The sequence below is a fragment of the Esox lucius genome, chromosome 13 (genome assembly GCF_011004845.1).
Source record: "Esox lucius isolate fEsoLuc1 chromosome 13, fEsoLuc1.pri, whole genome shotgun sequence".
Lineage (NCBI taxonomy): Eukaryota > Metazoa > Chordata > Actinopteri > Esociformes > Esocidae > Esox > Esox lucius.
Window position 1 is genome coordinate 32173604 of NC_047581.1, and position 16899 is coordinate 32190502.

General features: G+C 41.8%; 2 protein-coding genes across 5 annotated transcripts in view; one reads left to right on the plus strand and one right to left on the minus strand.

Annotated features, from left to right (window-relative positions):
* Positions 1 to 359: 359 nt before the first annotated feature.
* Positions 360 to 6683, minus strand: idnk (IDNK gluconokinase). The gene is given in 5 exon segments (NM_001303747.1): positions 360 to 841; positions 2317 to 2360; positions 2960 to 3046; positions 5958 to 5988; positions 6502 to 6683. Coding segments are annotated over 5 exon segments (549 nt in total). The 5' UTR covers positions 6540 to 6683; the 3' UTR covers positions 360 to 492.
* Positions 6684 to 7313: 630 nt separating this feature from the next.
* frmd3 (FERM domain containing 3) overlaps positions 7314 to 16899 on the plus strand; it is a 42825-nt gene continuing 33239 nt past the window's right edge. For all 4 annotated transcript variants that reach the window (XM_020052964.3, XM_034296595.1, XM_013136850.4 and 1 more), the window contains exon 1: positions 7314 to 7535. In XM_020052964.3, the coding sequence (XP_019908523.1) occupies positions 7431 to 7535 (105 nt within the window). In that variant the 5' untranslated portion in view covers positions 7314 to 7430. The remainder of the gene's footprint in view (positions 7536 to 16899) is intronic.

The following is a 16899-nucleotide window of genomic DNA, read 5'->3' on the forward strand; positions in this document are numbered from 1 at the left end:
GCTCGTATTTGGTATGAGCCAGATGTTATTGAACAGGACGGCTTGTGTCCATGAGAGACTGTCAGGGGACTTGGGAGGGTTCTGCTCCTCAACATCTCTCCTCTAAGATATCTTCAGGATCAGTAAAAGGCTGTGTGTGATATGAGTGGTGGGTGGGAGTTAAAGGATTAGAGGTTCCTGGAATAGCCCAGTTGGGGATTGGAGGTGAATCACACCACAAAAACAGCTCTACCACGCTGTTGTTTTTTCCATTGAGGGATGCTGCATACAGTGCAAAACTAATACTCATTTCAAACATTTTCACAAACTCACAAAGGCATATTACTGGTTTAAAAAACACATTCAAATGGACAATGTGTAAATTAACCAGAAACACATTTATTGTGCTGTAAAATAAAAAGCACATAAAAGTCAGATTTGTAATTGCTTGAATCACACCAGGGGTAATCCACTTTGTTGCATTTGATTTGAGAGTCCAGGCATGGTTTTCGGCTATGATAGTTGGCGGAGATGTTCCTGTATCTCCCTACAAATGTCGTCAGTGCTCCTCCGAATGTCGAGCAGAATCGCATTCTCCTCCGGCGCCGGCGGCTCCAGAACTTCAAACTGAGAGCGCAGTAGATCAGGCTGCATGAAATGTCCCCTTCGAGCCACCATCCTCGTGTGGATCATATCATAAGTCCCATAAAGGAAAAGGAACCATACTCCTGGTAGGCTGCACGTGGCCACACTCCCAGGCTCAGAGCTGGTCAGGGCCTTGGATCCTAACAGCAGGACCTGCCTGTAGAGTCTCCTCAGAGCTGAACATACCACAATCGCATTGCGCCCTGAGGACATCTCCCTGTGGAAGACACAGGCACAGCAGTCAACTACAAACATTGTGAGTGTACAATGGCTGTCTAGACCTAATTTTTAAATACGCCTGAAATGTTGAAACAGTGTAATAGCAACATTTAGTATCATTTTAAAAGAAGCTATTTTGACACTGAAATTACAAATCAATTAGAACTGAGGACAGAGTTAGGAATTTGACTCTGGAAAAGGGAGCAGATCTCTTTGAAGTCGTCACACAGATTTTAAGCTAGTATTACTTCCATCTCGCTCTCCCTCCCTCGATGCTCTCAAACTCCCTCGCCCCCTCGTCATCTCAATTTAATTATATTCTGATCAGGCACTTTCTTGCTTTCTTTATATTCAGCTCTTCCATAAAGCTCTTTGACACAGATCTCTTCCATAACCAAAGAGACAGTGGGCTAACTGTTATTCTCTTATTCCCCAAATCCGAACTTAGTTACACAATCTTAAATGAAACTTATTTGAATGTTACACATATCTCTCTCCATGGGTACATCATTCTAACTGAACTGAAATAAGAGGGGAAACTCTATTATTACTCCTTTCCATGCGTAAGGATTCCAGTTTTGTAAGGTTGAACGAGCAGCATTATATGAACCAGAATGGCATCGTAGGTTTTTCTGAAGACATATCTCAACATCAACTGTCCCAAGAGCGCTTCAAGTTACTGCGATGAGGCAGGACCATAATCACACACTGGATATTACGTCATTTGGGAGAATATTTTGGATAAAAGCTAGTAAATCAATATGTTATGATGACATGAGTTATAAACACCAGTTTTAATAGTTTATGATATAATTAATACCTGATTAAACATGCAGACAAAATGTTAAAGTCATATGATTACGAACTGTAGCATTAGATAAACTTGTTTTGTTACCATAATGAGCTTCCTCTGTTAACACTATGAACATTGCCTCGGATCACTAATAGTGGATAATTTGTAATGTAAAACAAAAACATGTAGGCTATTTCAATCATGACGTGAACCACAGACCAAGTAGTTGGACATTTACCTAAAACAAGGAGAGTAGACCACTGATTGGTCAGCTCATTCTGCTCAAGAGTATAACATCACACCCCATGGCATATTTTAAACGGCTGATTGTGTTAGACATTTAAGTTTTTCCTTCAACTCAGTTAACACAATTTGGTTATAAGTTCATAAAATAAATTTTTGTAGGCAGCTACTTCAAATATTCATAAATGCCTACCCTAAAGACAACCACAGGATTTATTTTTAAATGAACATTCACAAATAAACAATAGGTCAGGAGGTTTTTCCAGCCGATAAACTGACATGTATCTAAAGTGTCTAAATGATACAGAACTTCAAACCCTGAATTCCAACCACCAAAAAGTGTGCAAACATTGCTTTTAGACCCTGTGTATTTGCATAAAAAAAAATACTACAGGCGTTAGAAAATGAATGGTAATGTGTACGTAGCCTATATTTACCGTTGGATGATGTCATGCAGTTTCAGCAGCCAAGGCAATCTGTCCTGATGAATTAGAATATCAGACACATACTAGGAATCAGAGGATTGCTTTAAGATTTGAAGGTGTACATTTAAATGTTTTAACGTGTATATTTTTTGATAATTTTGCAGCCTCTCTTATCCAGTGAATGACCAGATCATTAATAAACACTGATGATCTAGTCTCAACCAACTGATCCAATCAGGGCCAAAGTTAAGTGATGACCAGATCATCAATAAACATGGGACAATAAAAAAAAACTGAAACATAATCAGAGTCCAATGTTGCAATATCCAGCCAACAATAAATATCTCTAGGGATCTCCCCACATCCGTGACACTGGCTGTCTCTGTTCCTTTCTCTCCGCCTCTATTGGGAACACTTGCTTTATGAATCAGCCAAATTGGCTACATAAGAGAGGCAAGCCTCAGTTCACCTAGTCATTATATCAAATGCCCTGCTTCATAAATGGACCTTCATTTAAAAAAAGGCTCTGATAACACTAAGTGAAGGTTGATACTGTCCGACTCAGGCTCTCAAACGCATCGTAGAATAAACACATGCAAAGGGATAGCTGAGGGGATGTGATAGCTGAGGAGATGTGAAGTGATGCTTTAGCCACCTGGTCTGTCAGCGGTTCCCCTCGAGACATCTTCTCAACATTTTCTACCGGGTGAAAGTCATCTCCCTCGTGCAGGGGCCACCCGAGCTGAAAACAGAGACACAGGTGAGCTAACCAAACTAAACCTAGGAGTTCATGTGTGATTAGCATTTGTAAGTACTTGAAGTACTTATTCACTGTGCATTTTCAAATACACTGGACAAATCTATTTTTTATATTTGAAGTAGGTTGTCTAAATGCCTACTCTGAAACCAAGTACATGTACTCAAAACTTTGTTTGTTTAATTACCTATGTGTTTTTCTTTCTTCACCCAATTTTGTGAAATCAAATCCAAGTATCTGGGCCCCTGTCCAATTACAAAAGATTAAGGAGAGCTGAAGATCACGGCACACCTTACAATGCATCTGCTCCAAACTATTTTTTCCCTACACTACTCTTTCCACCAGCAGGGAGTTGCTAGAGTGCAATAAGATCAGAAAATCCCTGCTGACAATGCCTCCCCACTCCCCAATGCTGATCAAGTTGCATCGCTGATGATAGGGCTTCAGCTATCGGCACAGTCAAACCTCCAACTTAGAATGTAGGGGTCATCTGGATACCACAAAAAACTGCCTTAGGAGAGACCCACCTAAGAGCCCAGCAAATACTTTTTGACTGAGCATTAAACAAAATACAAAAAATATTAAATTACTCGCAAAATACTCTTAAATAATGACCTAATAGTTCATAGCCTATACAATACAAAGTAGATTTTGATCTTTCAATAAAACATGAAAGTTTTAAATACATGCAAATACTTTCCAAATACATATGTATTAAGTCGGCCTACATTTTCTATATTTCTTGCCTTAAGTCACTTTGTCAAATTTTTTAAGTAGCTGACAGAGTATAGTGGAGAATGGGGTAAGTTGAGCCAATTTTTACTAAAGTTGTTCCCTAGACAAGGAGAAAGGAACCATAAGTAAAATGTATACACCTACCCACATTTCAGGACGTCCCCTATCAGGTGAAATGACAATAATACACCTATGACAAAGGGCACTCAAAATATGACTGTTCAAATAAAGTCCTGTGTCCATGTGGCTCAACTTGCCCTAGTCAAGGAGTAAGTTGATCCCAGTCAAGGGGTAAGTTGACCCTAGTCAAGGGGTAAGTTGACCCTAGTCAAGGGGAAAATTGACCCTAGTCAAGGGGTAAATTGACCCTAGTCAAGGGGTAAATTGACCCTAGTCAAGGGATAAATTGACCAATCTTTTTTTTTCTTCAAATAAAAACATGAAAACAATTTCAAATAGTTTTTTTGAATAAATATAATTTAATAATGCATTCTCCCTCGCCAATCTTGCATATTTTCTGTCCTCAGTACAATGTTTGAAATCACAAAAGAAGGGAATAAATCTTTACTTTTTCTTTGAAATAATTTAAATATGATTGATGTCCAGTTTCACAGAAAAATATCTTATGTGACGTTTTACCGTATTAGAGCTTCATATTATATAAATTTATTTTTTAACCTTGACACTATGGTGACTATCCCTTAGATTGGACAATTACTCTGATTTATTGTACATTGTTTCACCTCCTACAAACATTAAAACATTCAGAGAATTGAAACTTGTTTTTATATTGCTTACAGTTACCTTTAAAACTGTTAGGAAATTTGAAAAAAAAAAAGGTACAATTACTTTACTAAAGGAACAATCAGGGATTACACTGGGCTGAGCCCCGGCACCTTCGATCCATTAAAGAGCCAGGTGGGCTGTTTATGAGAATTATGCCTACACTATAAAAAGAAAATCAGCAAATCAACAGATATTATACAGCATTCTGGAATATTTTATTATGTTCTACTCTATGTATTTAGACACGCAGCTGTGTATAAAAAAAACTACAAATACAAGAGAGCACGCGTAACAAAAATCTAATGTTGAGTTGCAGAACCAGGAGCTGAAAGACCGTCACAATATCCAGAAATACAATCACATGACAAACTACATTTTTTTTTTACAAAAGTCCAAGAAATATTTTTCTAGGGATGGAAAGCTTTTGGCATGCACTCATGGTCTCAAAAAACCTTTATTAAATATCTTCATCATTGGGCAAGTCAATTCCATTGGAACTGTTTCCTCTTGGGATTAGGCTATTAGTTGTATCAAGAGGAGTCATTTTTATTAATGCATTTACACAGGCAGCCCCATTCTGAACTAGTAATTTTGACCAATCAGATCAGTTATTTTGCCCAAGATCCAAATGTTGCAAAAGCAGCCGGGGTAAACTGGTCTCTGTCATTGCGTCTGTGTTATATATTAGGAAAGAATGTGGCTAATTTCTCATGGCATCTATGACATACGCAATGACAGAGACACGCCACAGATGTACAGTACAAATATTTGTGTCATGATAGCTTTTTTTAACAATAATTAAAATAAGAAATACATTAAGTATGCAGTTTTGCATTGAAATAATTTTTCATACACAAGAAACTTAATTTACATCATGCTGGGGCAAACTGAACCATTGGTTCAACTTACCCCAGAGCCTTTGACTCATCTTTCCCCACAGCCACCACATTGGGAAAAAGTGCCTAGCTTAGAAATTTCAGGATAATCTTTCACAAAACGATGCACATACTTTTATACAGTGGAAATTCACCAAAATGTATGATATATATTTATAGACCTGGATGAATTTGCTTTGATTCAACAATCATTACACCTGACAAAAAATGTACTTTGACAATCAAAAACATTTTGGTGAGATAAAAAAACATAGCACTTTTCCCATGCGCCCTTTCTTCATCACTGCCAGTTGGACATTATGGGTCCTTCCTGAATATATGGTCAAATGGCAAAAGTTGCACACAGTTGTCTAGGTACAGGGGGTGGGTCAACTTACCCACTGGCTCAACTTACCCCACTCTCCCCTAGACTCAGTTAATGATCAGAGACAGAGTTGAGCGGATCGGCAACGAGTGATTAAGCACAATTTAATGTCTACCTTGTGTGACAGGAAGGCCCCTAGTGTCGTCCTGTGAGAAAAAAAAAAAAAAGAAGGTTCAGTGTAGCTAGACAAAGTACAATATTAGTATAACATTTGTAAAATCCATAAAAGCAAAGGGTGAACAGGCGGCTATGACCCCGGTTCCGTTGGCCAGCAGTCCATACATAGGCGGGTAAATGGCCGCTCTGTCTAAATTATTACAGACAGCGGAAGATGTGTGGATGTGACAGTAAGCTAATGTTTTGAAGATTCTTATAACGTGCTTCTCCAGTCGCAATCCCTAAACCCACAAAAAAAATCACGTGCAGAAACATCTGTCTAAATTGTGCACACTGTAAAATGAAAGCCTATCGATGTTGTGGCCAAAAAAATTAAATAATATTTAGCCAATGTGGTTGTAGCAATGACAGTGTGGAATAATTAAAACACCAGATCTAATTAAGGTTTCCGGTAGATTTTGACTGGTCTGAAGAGTCTCGGGATAGAACCTCCGTGACTCTACGTGCTCTCTAAACAGGGAAATTAAAATGTGAGCACCTACTTTCCGCAGCCAGACACTCCCATTACAACATATATCATTTCACAGGGCGTCAGAAGGCTTAGGCCTGATGTCCAGACGAAGCCCAGACACTCCAAAGTAGTTCCAATGCGTTTTATAAAGATAATTTATGTATAAAAATCCAGTGCTCCAGGTTGTTTTGGTGTTGAGCTTAACTACGTACTAGGCTAGAAGTATGGCTGCCGCTTTCTGGTTAAAGCGACAGTGCACGGTTTAAAAACCAAATTGGCCTGACTGAGACGCATCATAGTCTGGTTGACATTACCCACGTGACTACACAGCGAGGAGACATTGAGCTGTTATCAGTCAGAAGAGCGCATTACATAGAGCAAGTAAATAATTTAGACATTTTTAATTAAGCAAATAAATATATTTGAGGATGGCAATCTAACTATATTTCCAAAACATATAAAATGATTTAAATTCAATCCAGTTAAAAACTGTTGGTTATTAGCCTGATGTTTGAACCATTGCTGGATCTTCGAACTTGTCTCACCCCTTATTTGAACCGATAGCGACATACCATGTCACGGGTCATGTGCATGTTCATTGCAGCTGCAGGGTCTATAAGAGCATGCAATGTAAATTGGGGTTAAGTATTGATCAGTATTTTTGTTAATACTTATTGAGATGTCACCTCCATGTAGTGATCTCGTGATGCACTATTTTATACATTTTATAGGACAAAACCAGAGCCAAAAGAGAGAGTATTGATAAAGGAGAGAGAGAGGGGGGGAGAGAGAGAGGTGGAGAGAGAGAGGGGGAGAGAGAAGCTACGATCAGTCTCTTCTTGCAGGCGGCAGATGCAGCCTCTCCCCACCTCGCCTGTGCATCTATTCCGTACGCTGAACGCGTCACTGCCAGCAAAGGCGTTTGTTTGATATGCGGATCAGGAAAATAAGGACAGAAGAATGAAAATGCTTCGGTTTCGTAATCCAAGCATTTGCTCTTTGGATCAAGAGATCCAGGTCACGATTCGGTTATTGGATGACTCCGAGATCTCGTGTAGCATCCAGGTAAGGGCGACTGTCCTCGCGCAGCCCGCAAGCAATGATCTTTATTGTGATTGTAATGACGCCTGGCATAATTGCGTCGGAGGCTGATTGAAAATAACCTTCATACTCGGTGTATAGGATTGTGTTATTCTTATTTATACGGACTGGCTACATGAGAAAAGCTGTTTGTTTGTGGTTATATATCGAATATTTTTAATAGGTGACAACAAGCACATGGTTAGCGGTTATTTTTTTCTAGTTGGGATTAATCTTCCCCCCCCCCCCCCCCCACCTGAATTAATCTACCTAGAATGCGAGAGAGATAATTTCTGAAATACCTTATGACAAATGGTTAGGAGTGAATTATTGTATAATAATAATAAAAACCACCCATTGGTGAATAATTCCAAATTATTTTGTGATCAATACTGTGAATGTGTCCACTGAAAGGCTTTAGAGACAGTGAATACCGGTTTCCCGTAAGTATACAATAAATAAAGTTAGTCTGAAGTTTTCAATGCCCTACTGATCTACACCATAAGATGTCACCTCAAAGGTGGTGTTGAATCATTATCAGCCTAAAATGACAAAGAATAAGTTTAATCCCTACCTGTGTGTGTGTGTGTGTGTGTGAGAGAGAGAGAGAGAAATAATGTGTGTTGATGGCTGTCTTTAATAATGTATCTAACATCAGGCACTGTGTGTGAGTGTGTGATAAAGCAGACGTCATCAGAGCGAGGTTTATAATGATCTGTCGTTAAAACGTTGTTAACGTTTGACCACACTCACGCCCATCAACCCGACCATGTCAAACTAAGCCACTCAGTGTTCAGGTACATCAGCCTTATCAATGATTTATGACCACTCGTAAGTGCTTTGAGTGAGTGTGTGTGTAAAGAGAGAGGGTGAGTGAGTGAGCATGGAAGCATGTGTCTATGTGAACGAGCAAAGTCAGGAGAAAATATCTATGTTGTAGCTGAATGCATTTCTTAGCCCTTGTGCCTTAATGGGTTTCTGTTCCAGGGTGATTCTTCTGCATATTTCATGAACTTCTGCTGAGTTTGTTCTGTTCCGACAACACAATTGTTTTTACTGTTAGAAGGCTTTTTTTCCTGCATTTTCTTCATATTCAGGGCACCAGAACCCATAGATGTAAGATACAGGTCAAAAGGTAATGGTGTGGTGGTTGTTCTGTTACAGCAGCGGTGCTTTCTTCTCCATATTAAAACAGTCAATGTCAGTAAAATTCCTTGGCCAGTGACCAACGTGGTCACCAGGAGCTCTCAACCAAAGACCAACTGGGTAACCAAGAGGAATCAGCCAGTGACCAACCGGGTAACCAGGAGGAATTAGCCAATGACCAACCTGGCCACCAGGAGCACTCAACCAAGGACCAACTGGGTCACCAGGAAGAATCTGCTGGTGACCAACCGGGTAACCAGGAGGAATCAGCTAATGACCATCCAGGTCACCAGGAGAAATCAGCCAATTACCAACTGGTTAACCAGGAGGAATCAGCCAATGACCATCAGGGTCACCAACTGGATTCAACCACTGAATTTGAATGTCCTACACAGTTGACATCATTCAAATGGTGGATTACTTCAATATCAGGTCTGGATCACCTATCCTCTCTGTTATGTCCTTATATAGTGAGTGAGAGAAATAACACCTTGCCAAAATTTGAGACAGCTCAAGTAGAACGGCTTAGGCATCCAGTCATTCCTACTGGCTGGAAATGCCGTGTAGTCCCGCCCTTGATTGACAGCTCTCTGGGGTGGTCATGTCCTCAGTCTAGATGTAAACCCGAGCCTGCTAAGGGAGACCGGCCCCCGAAAACAATCAATATCCCCTGACCTCCACCCACCTCCCACACGGAGGGATGGAAAATGAGAAAGGCCGTCAGTCTGAAACCTTCCCGCTGCTTTACGGTCACTTCAGTCTTCATTGTGTGGAAAAACCTTTGTGGCTGTGCCTGAGTATTTGGCCAGACCAATCTGTTTGGGTAGCCAGAGAGGCTTGCTAGCCTGAGGGCGGTATATTCCATGCTTGTTGCAAATGTGCCCGTATTGCCTATCTGCTGGGGAAACGTGGTCATTTTCACTGTCGCATTTGGCACTGATTTTCACTGGCCGATCACTGCCAGAAAAACAATAGCCTTAAACCTGGTAAATACACTTTCCCTGGTAAATACACCATCCTTCCACATCCTGTAATGTGTACATGTCCATCTAGAAGTGAAGGGTGGACACCGGTTTTGAACCCTGGTGGTCTCTAACAGGCAGATGTGTATGTGCTCGAAGCCTGGAGTGACACCACTGTACCAGGGCAGCTGAGTTTGACTGTTATTCATGTCTTAAGGCTAACCTTTAACCTCCTGTGTTCCTGTTCAAAACTGTCCGACAAGTACCTGTTCTATCCTAGACCTTATAAAGAGGTACCCAATGAATCCTTGGTCAGTTTGCATTAAAGGCATGGAACTAAACACCTCAACAAGCTGGAGTTCTCATATATCGAGAGCATTTTGATGGACTGTCTGTCTTTCCATTGTCTTCTATCATCGTGCCCTCTATTTCCATTTCTCTCTCTTCTCTGTCACCATCTCTCTGTACTTCCTCCTCTCTCTTCTCTCTATCTCCATCTCTCTGTCCCACCCCCCCCCTTCTCAGTCCCTTCTTAGATAGCCCATGTATAATTAAAGTTGATCATTGTCCTTCATGAGGCCAACATTACTCAGATGTCACTGATATCCTGCACTGTGTGATGTGGTGTGTGGGTTTGAGTGGATTTGTGTGTGACTTTTTACACGTGACGCGTCTACATAACTGTGCGTGTGTCTACATAACAGTGCGTGTGTCTACATAACTGTGTGTCTTCATAGCGTTGTGACATCCACTTCAATACCCTTGAAATCCTTCGTTTCCTCCAGATGGATACATTTCCATCCATTATAACATCACCTTATAAAAACATTTCCGGATACATTTGTGTTGAAGAAACAGATATGAGCAAACAAACAGCATGTTTCAACGGTCAGTGTTGATGGTGTGTAATTCAAGGTGGCAGACTGTGAAAGACGGAGTGATGGGCGTGTGTGTCTGAGTGAGTGAGTTGGCGCTAGTGTTCAGTTAGTAGGCATTATTTAGTGTGTTTAAAAATAGCCACATTTTCTATTCTTATCCTCCTCCTCTGTGCTCCTTTGATGTATTTTCAAAGATGACTAAAGTGGAACGAAATCCTCAGACCTCACCAAGTAATTGGGAGTCAGTGAGAAAGCAGAGTGTTTAGATTTGGAATAAAGATGCAGAGATTGTATGTGCTCATGCCCATAGGTAACTGCCCATGTCCTTTGTATACCCTGATGTAATAAACAAATGGGTTGAACAAACCTCCGGTTGAATACATGCGGGCACAAGCACACATGTTCTGAGAAGTTCCCCAGGGCACTTATGGGGCTTTCAACCCAATTATCCTCTATCTCATCCGGAATGGATACCCAGTCGCTGGCAAGGGTTCACCGTCAGACAACGGGTCAATGTACATGTCTTAGGTGTGTGTGTTTTGTGTGTGTGTGTGCGTGCTGGAGTTATAGTGTTGTATTACAGGAACAGAGAGGAATGGAACTTTATCTTTTCAGGGTCATAGAGATTGAACACTGTGTGAGTGACAGTGAAAAAGCTTTGACTCGTTCTCCGGTAATGGTTTTGTTGTGGCTGAAGATACAGCCAGGTCACGCCAAGTCCCAAGAATGTCGGGGATTGACTTGAAAACATGCCAGTAGGGGGCAACAGTGAGTCCTTCAAGTAGGCTTACAGTTTACTAGCATTTTACTTTTTACTAGTACCAGGTTGTGGATAGGGTTGGGTATCATTTCAATTTCATTGATTCCGATTCCACTTATCAAATCCAGTTCTTATCAAATCCCAGTTCCCATTCCAATATTTTTGGAAGAGAAGAAATATAAAATTTTTCAAGAAGGAACATTTGCGTAACTTTTATTCTTTGCATATTTAGTCAACTATAATCAGTCAACTGTCAACGGTGACAAGATTCAGGAAGGTTTATTTTTCCCTTGATTTAAATAAATATGCTTTCTTATAAGGAATGATCAACAAAAACAATTAATACAAACCAAAACTATTTAAATAAATAATATATATTAGAATAATCATTCCTTTACCATCAGTATGAAAGGTGAATGTCAGCTCATCTCTGTTAGAGAATGGAGAGAGAACGGAGCCGAGGGATACATGACGTTATCTAGCTAAGTAAATGTTACTGTGATACCCAGGCTTTCTAGTTTTAAAGATAGAAATGACCACCAAGCTGGGTAGATGACATGAATTTACCCACAGACCAGTTGTTAGGTTATATATAATATGATAATAATTATGATATATATCAGTGGCGTTATTTCATGGTGTGAGGTTGTTGAGTTTTAGGTAAACATTTGCGCGGCTGAACTATTGTAGTCAGTTGAGCTATAATTGCCATAGTAATATATTTAGGGTGAGCCAAAACAATGGCATCATGTTTATTAACTGAAATTGGGATTTAGGAAGTGGGGGGAGCCCTACGTTCTAATCTCCTGTTGCATCTAAAATGTTTAACTACTGGCCAGTGGAAGTATGGGATCTCAACTCCCCCCAGGTCTCATTACAACCACATGTGCTAGAGCTCAGCTCCTGCTGGCACCTACCCAATTTAACCCCTGGTTATAAATGATAGTCTTGGTAGATCAGTGACAATCTCTCATTAATCTACGATGAGGCAGACTTTGAGGAAAGCTCAAATGCCTGGTGTCCAACCTCTTTTTCCAACCCATTTAAACAGCATGTCTGTCATTATGATTGTGTTAGACATCTGGGCTTGTTTCCCGCGTCACTGGCAGAATCACACTGTCCATGCTTCTGGGTTATTTCTATTGGGATTGGCTCAATTATGGAACGGTGCAGCTAGGTATCGATGCGATCCGTGTGCCCGTGGCCTAATTTAGCTGGCTACGTCGCACATTAAGCACAGCCATGTGGGTTTGAGTCCGGTCCATTTCAGCATAAACTCTGTCCGCTTGCTGGCCCCACTCATCTACCCAATAAATCGTAAATGTCTAAAAATAAACCTAAAACAATAGTATCTACCCCATGGTGGCGTGTGTGTGGCGTCAGGTCCAGAGTGGGTTGTGAAGTCCCAACATAATGTACTTGTGGACCCATAGTGTGTAGTATACTGTCTCTGACTGCTTCTCATACTCTTTTGCAACAGACTTTATTGAGAATCTTGGCATCAAAACGATATAATCACTGTGACAAAACTCTAAGGCAGCCTGAAATGTGGCTGTATTTGTAATTCACCCCTTTTGTCAGTAATGTTGCAGTTTACAAGCACATGGACAAATATACCAAATAAGAACAAGGCCGTAAATATCACAATATACAAGCACTTGGCCGTGTTTACAGTAATATATGAGCATTCGTATTTTGATGTCCCTGTGGTAAAGTGGAGGAAGAGGAGAACTGGTTAAGACCAGTGAGTCTGGCAGTGGAATAAGAGGAGAACTGGTTAAGACCAGTGAGTCTGGCAGTGGAATAAGAGGAGAACTGGTTAAGACCAGTGAGTCTGGCAGTGGAATAAGAGGAGAACTGGTTAAGACCAGTGAGTCTGGCAGTGGAATAAGAGGAGAACTGGTTAAGACCAGTGAGTCTGGCAGTGGAATAAGAGGAGAACTGGTTAAGACCAGTGAGTCTGGCAGTGGAATAAGAGGAGAACTGGTTAAGACCAGTGAGTCTGGCAGTGGAGGAAGAGGAGAACTGGTTAAGACTAGTGAGTCTGGCAGTGGAGGAAGAGGAGACGTGGTTAAGACCAGTGAGTCTGGCAGTGGAAGAATCGGTACACAGTGAGCTGTGTTGGGGATGTATGTTCACGTGTGCGCGCGTGTGTGTGTGTGAAATTTAACATTTGTGTTTCACCATCCCAAGGGGTTAAAGATAGGACTAACTCTGCCTCCACACACCTCCCCCTTCCTCTCCCCTGCCAATCCCATTTGCTGAAGGGTTGCCGTGACATGTCAGATAACCATGGTGATGAAAAGCTAGTTATAATATATTGGTTGTGGATCACATACACCTAATGTACTATATTTGCTGTCCCTTCCGGCAGTGTGTGTGTGTGCGTGTGTGAAGAACACGTGTGTTTGGAGAGAGAGGAGGGGATTGGTTTGTCTCCTCCCTCTGGGACAAGGTCATACAGGATGATGGTGTGCACTGGGATGTGAGGGATTAAGCTTGAGGAAAAACAATGTCAAATATTGTCTTGTGACAGCTCCCAATGCTGGGCTCAGATCCCCATTATCCCCTGGTACTCCTCTGGTACTCCTCGCTCGGATGAGAAACAAACCCTTTGAATGTAATAAAATAGTCCGTCGTTTTTCTCCGTGACAGTTTACCCCTGGCGTTTCCACACACCCCAGGATCAGATCATTGACCAGTTCTTTCGTTCCAACCTGACTGATCTGTTTAGTGGACATGGGTGTAGGGATAGGTTGATGAACTCTCAGTTTACTGGAAATACTGAAATAGCGCACACATTCAGAGATATAGACGCTTGACAGGGGGATCCTCCCCCAGAAAATGGTTGCATTTAAAAAGGCTGTTTCTTAAATGCAACCAGTGTTTCTTACCAGAACACAAACACATTTCCTAGTTATTTCCCTCACAATGAATCACAGTAAAATAGGGCTTTTCTGATTGAATTCAAGGCCGTAGATTACTAATCTTCCGCATTGAATTGAAGTACCACCCACAGTGATTGATTGACAGGTCTGTAACCCTGCCAGCTATGTGACTCACAAACATCCCACCCCCTCCCCTGGTACCCCCACCCACTGTGATTGATTGACAGGCAAAACTAATGGTGTACTTGCCCTGGAATATACAGTCAAGCCCTGGTAATGTAGTGAAAATCGCATTTCACTTTTACAATATGGGTGCAAACTTATAGACTACCACTTTTTCCCTTCCTGAAAATGACCTTGATCCATTGGTTAATTCCTAGTGTTTTGAGCAAGTCTATTTTCTATTATTCCAATAATAATTGCGTGTTGCTTCACTCCTGCATTTCAGCGTTTATCTGTGCAGCTGGAAAGTTACATCACGGATACACACAGTACATTTCTCATTACATAATTCAACATTTGCATAACCAAAGGTGCCGGATCTCTGATTCTGCCGGATCTCCGACTCTGCCTTGCTCTCATAGGTGCTGGGTCTTAGACCCAATAGGACATGGCCCAGTTTAACCCCAGCTTACAGCTCAGCCAAATAATCCACACTCTCGCCTGTCTCTCTCTCCACCCCTATCTCCTTCTGCCCTGTCATCCTCCTGTCCTGTCTGTGCAGATAGGATTGTCTTGTGCGTCTGGAGCTCAGGCATTAACGGCTTTCTTGTCTCAGTGTGTTCATGCAGCCAATTAGGGGTGGCTTGTAGTGAAATAAATTCCGTTAACGGAGATAAAGACCAGTTATAATTGAGCTGGCTTGCATATTAATTATCAGCCAGTCCGTCTAACTGGGGCACAGGCTCCCTGGTCTAAGTGTCTGCCTGTTTCGGAGGGGGGAGATCTGCCTATACTTCACCCCTGTCTGAGAGTCTGGGAACTAGAGTCTTGGCAGGCTGGAACTTAGGGAGACTTTTCTGATGTTTTACAGATGCTGGGACTTGACGACACCCACTGTGCTTGGACTGAAATAAGTATTTAATGGTGCACCATTGACAATCTAAATGGGGGAGGGGGGGGGGTACTGAAAGCAATGTTGATTAGCTACGAATGATATCTGGTGGAAGATTTGTGGAAGGTTAAAACACGCTAATATCTTGCGTGAAATAGGGGATTTATTTTAGCATCACCTCTCCGCCAGAGATTGGTGCTCTGTCCGTTTGACACAATCACTTCTGATGTACACACTGTAGCTCTGTCAGTTTCTTTGACCGAGACTTCCTGTACCACAGCGATCGCTGCACTCTAAAGAATCTGCTGGGGGAAAAAAACGCCTCCGCAACTGTGTGAGGTAGAAGTGTGACCTGGCATATCAAAGCAGGAAATCTGGGTTGAAACGTGTGGTTGTTTGTTTTCATGCGCTACTCCATCCCTTGATCTTTGAGATCAGAAGTCACCTAGGGAATATGTGATCTTACAAAACCAGCGGTCACGACGAAACTGTTAGGCTACTAATGACTACATCCAGTGGATTCCTAGGAGCACAGTGATGTTGAACTTTATGATTGACTGAATGTGTTTCAGACATAACTGTGCCCTGCGCCAGTATTTCTGAAATTTGGCGCCTGGAGAGTTCAACCCATGACGTTATTGGTTGAGTGATTGCTTTCTGATCTGAAGGTGAATGGAGTCATCATTTGTAGCAATCACTGTGGCCTTAGTGTTTTGGCCTGTTGCTTGATCACACTGCTGGCTGATAGATGTGGTTGTCCTCGTTCAACAGAGCCATTGGACTGAACAATGTTTCTATTGGCCACAACATTGGAAGACAGCCAGGCTGACTCTTTTTCTGGTGCTTTGTGAAGACTACAGCCTGATAGGAACACTCGTCCCCACCCTGGAAGACAGGTGAAAGCGGAGGACGGGGGTGGTACTAATTTTCACAGATTCGTGGGAGCTTTGCTTACAACCGGGAATTGTAGACTGTCATTTTGCATGGCTTGGGGAAATTCACACATCACATATGATACAGCAATACCACATCGATGGACATACATTGGCATTTGCACTGGTGGATTTAAGTTGTGAGTACACGATGAGCATGTGGTTTTTTATCTGTAATTGTTTCTTCATACACCTCGTAGCACTTTGTGTTCATTAACCCACGCCACCCGGGATACATTTTGGTCTTGTATTTCTGAGTGGAAATCTCTCGGTAGTCTGGTTTGTAGAGGAAGTGTCCCATCTCGCCATCTCAGAGGAGCGTTTCCTCCAGTGGAACACGCACAATCAAAGACCCCTCGTAACACCCCGACATACACCCATACACTCTGCAGGGCACTTTGCTCCGGCTCAACTCACGCCAGCTGCCGTCCGGATGTGTAACGCTGGATCTGTAGCGGGGAGAGCACTTCGTTTTCATTAAGATAGGTCATGTAGAGACGGGCTGACGGGGTTAATATTTAATGTTAAGCCCTTTGAAATATGCATACACCTCTTGTTGGACATGATATGGACTTTCTGCTCCCTCTCTTTCTGCTCTCTTTCCTTCCACTCTCTCCCTCGTACTCTCACTTTCTCTCCCCTCCTCTCTCTCTCTCTCTCTGTCTCTTTCTTTATCCATCCCGTCTCTGCTCTCTAGAAGGTGGTGTTTGTATGAGATACTGTGCGTGT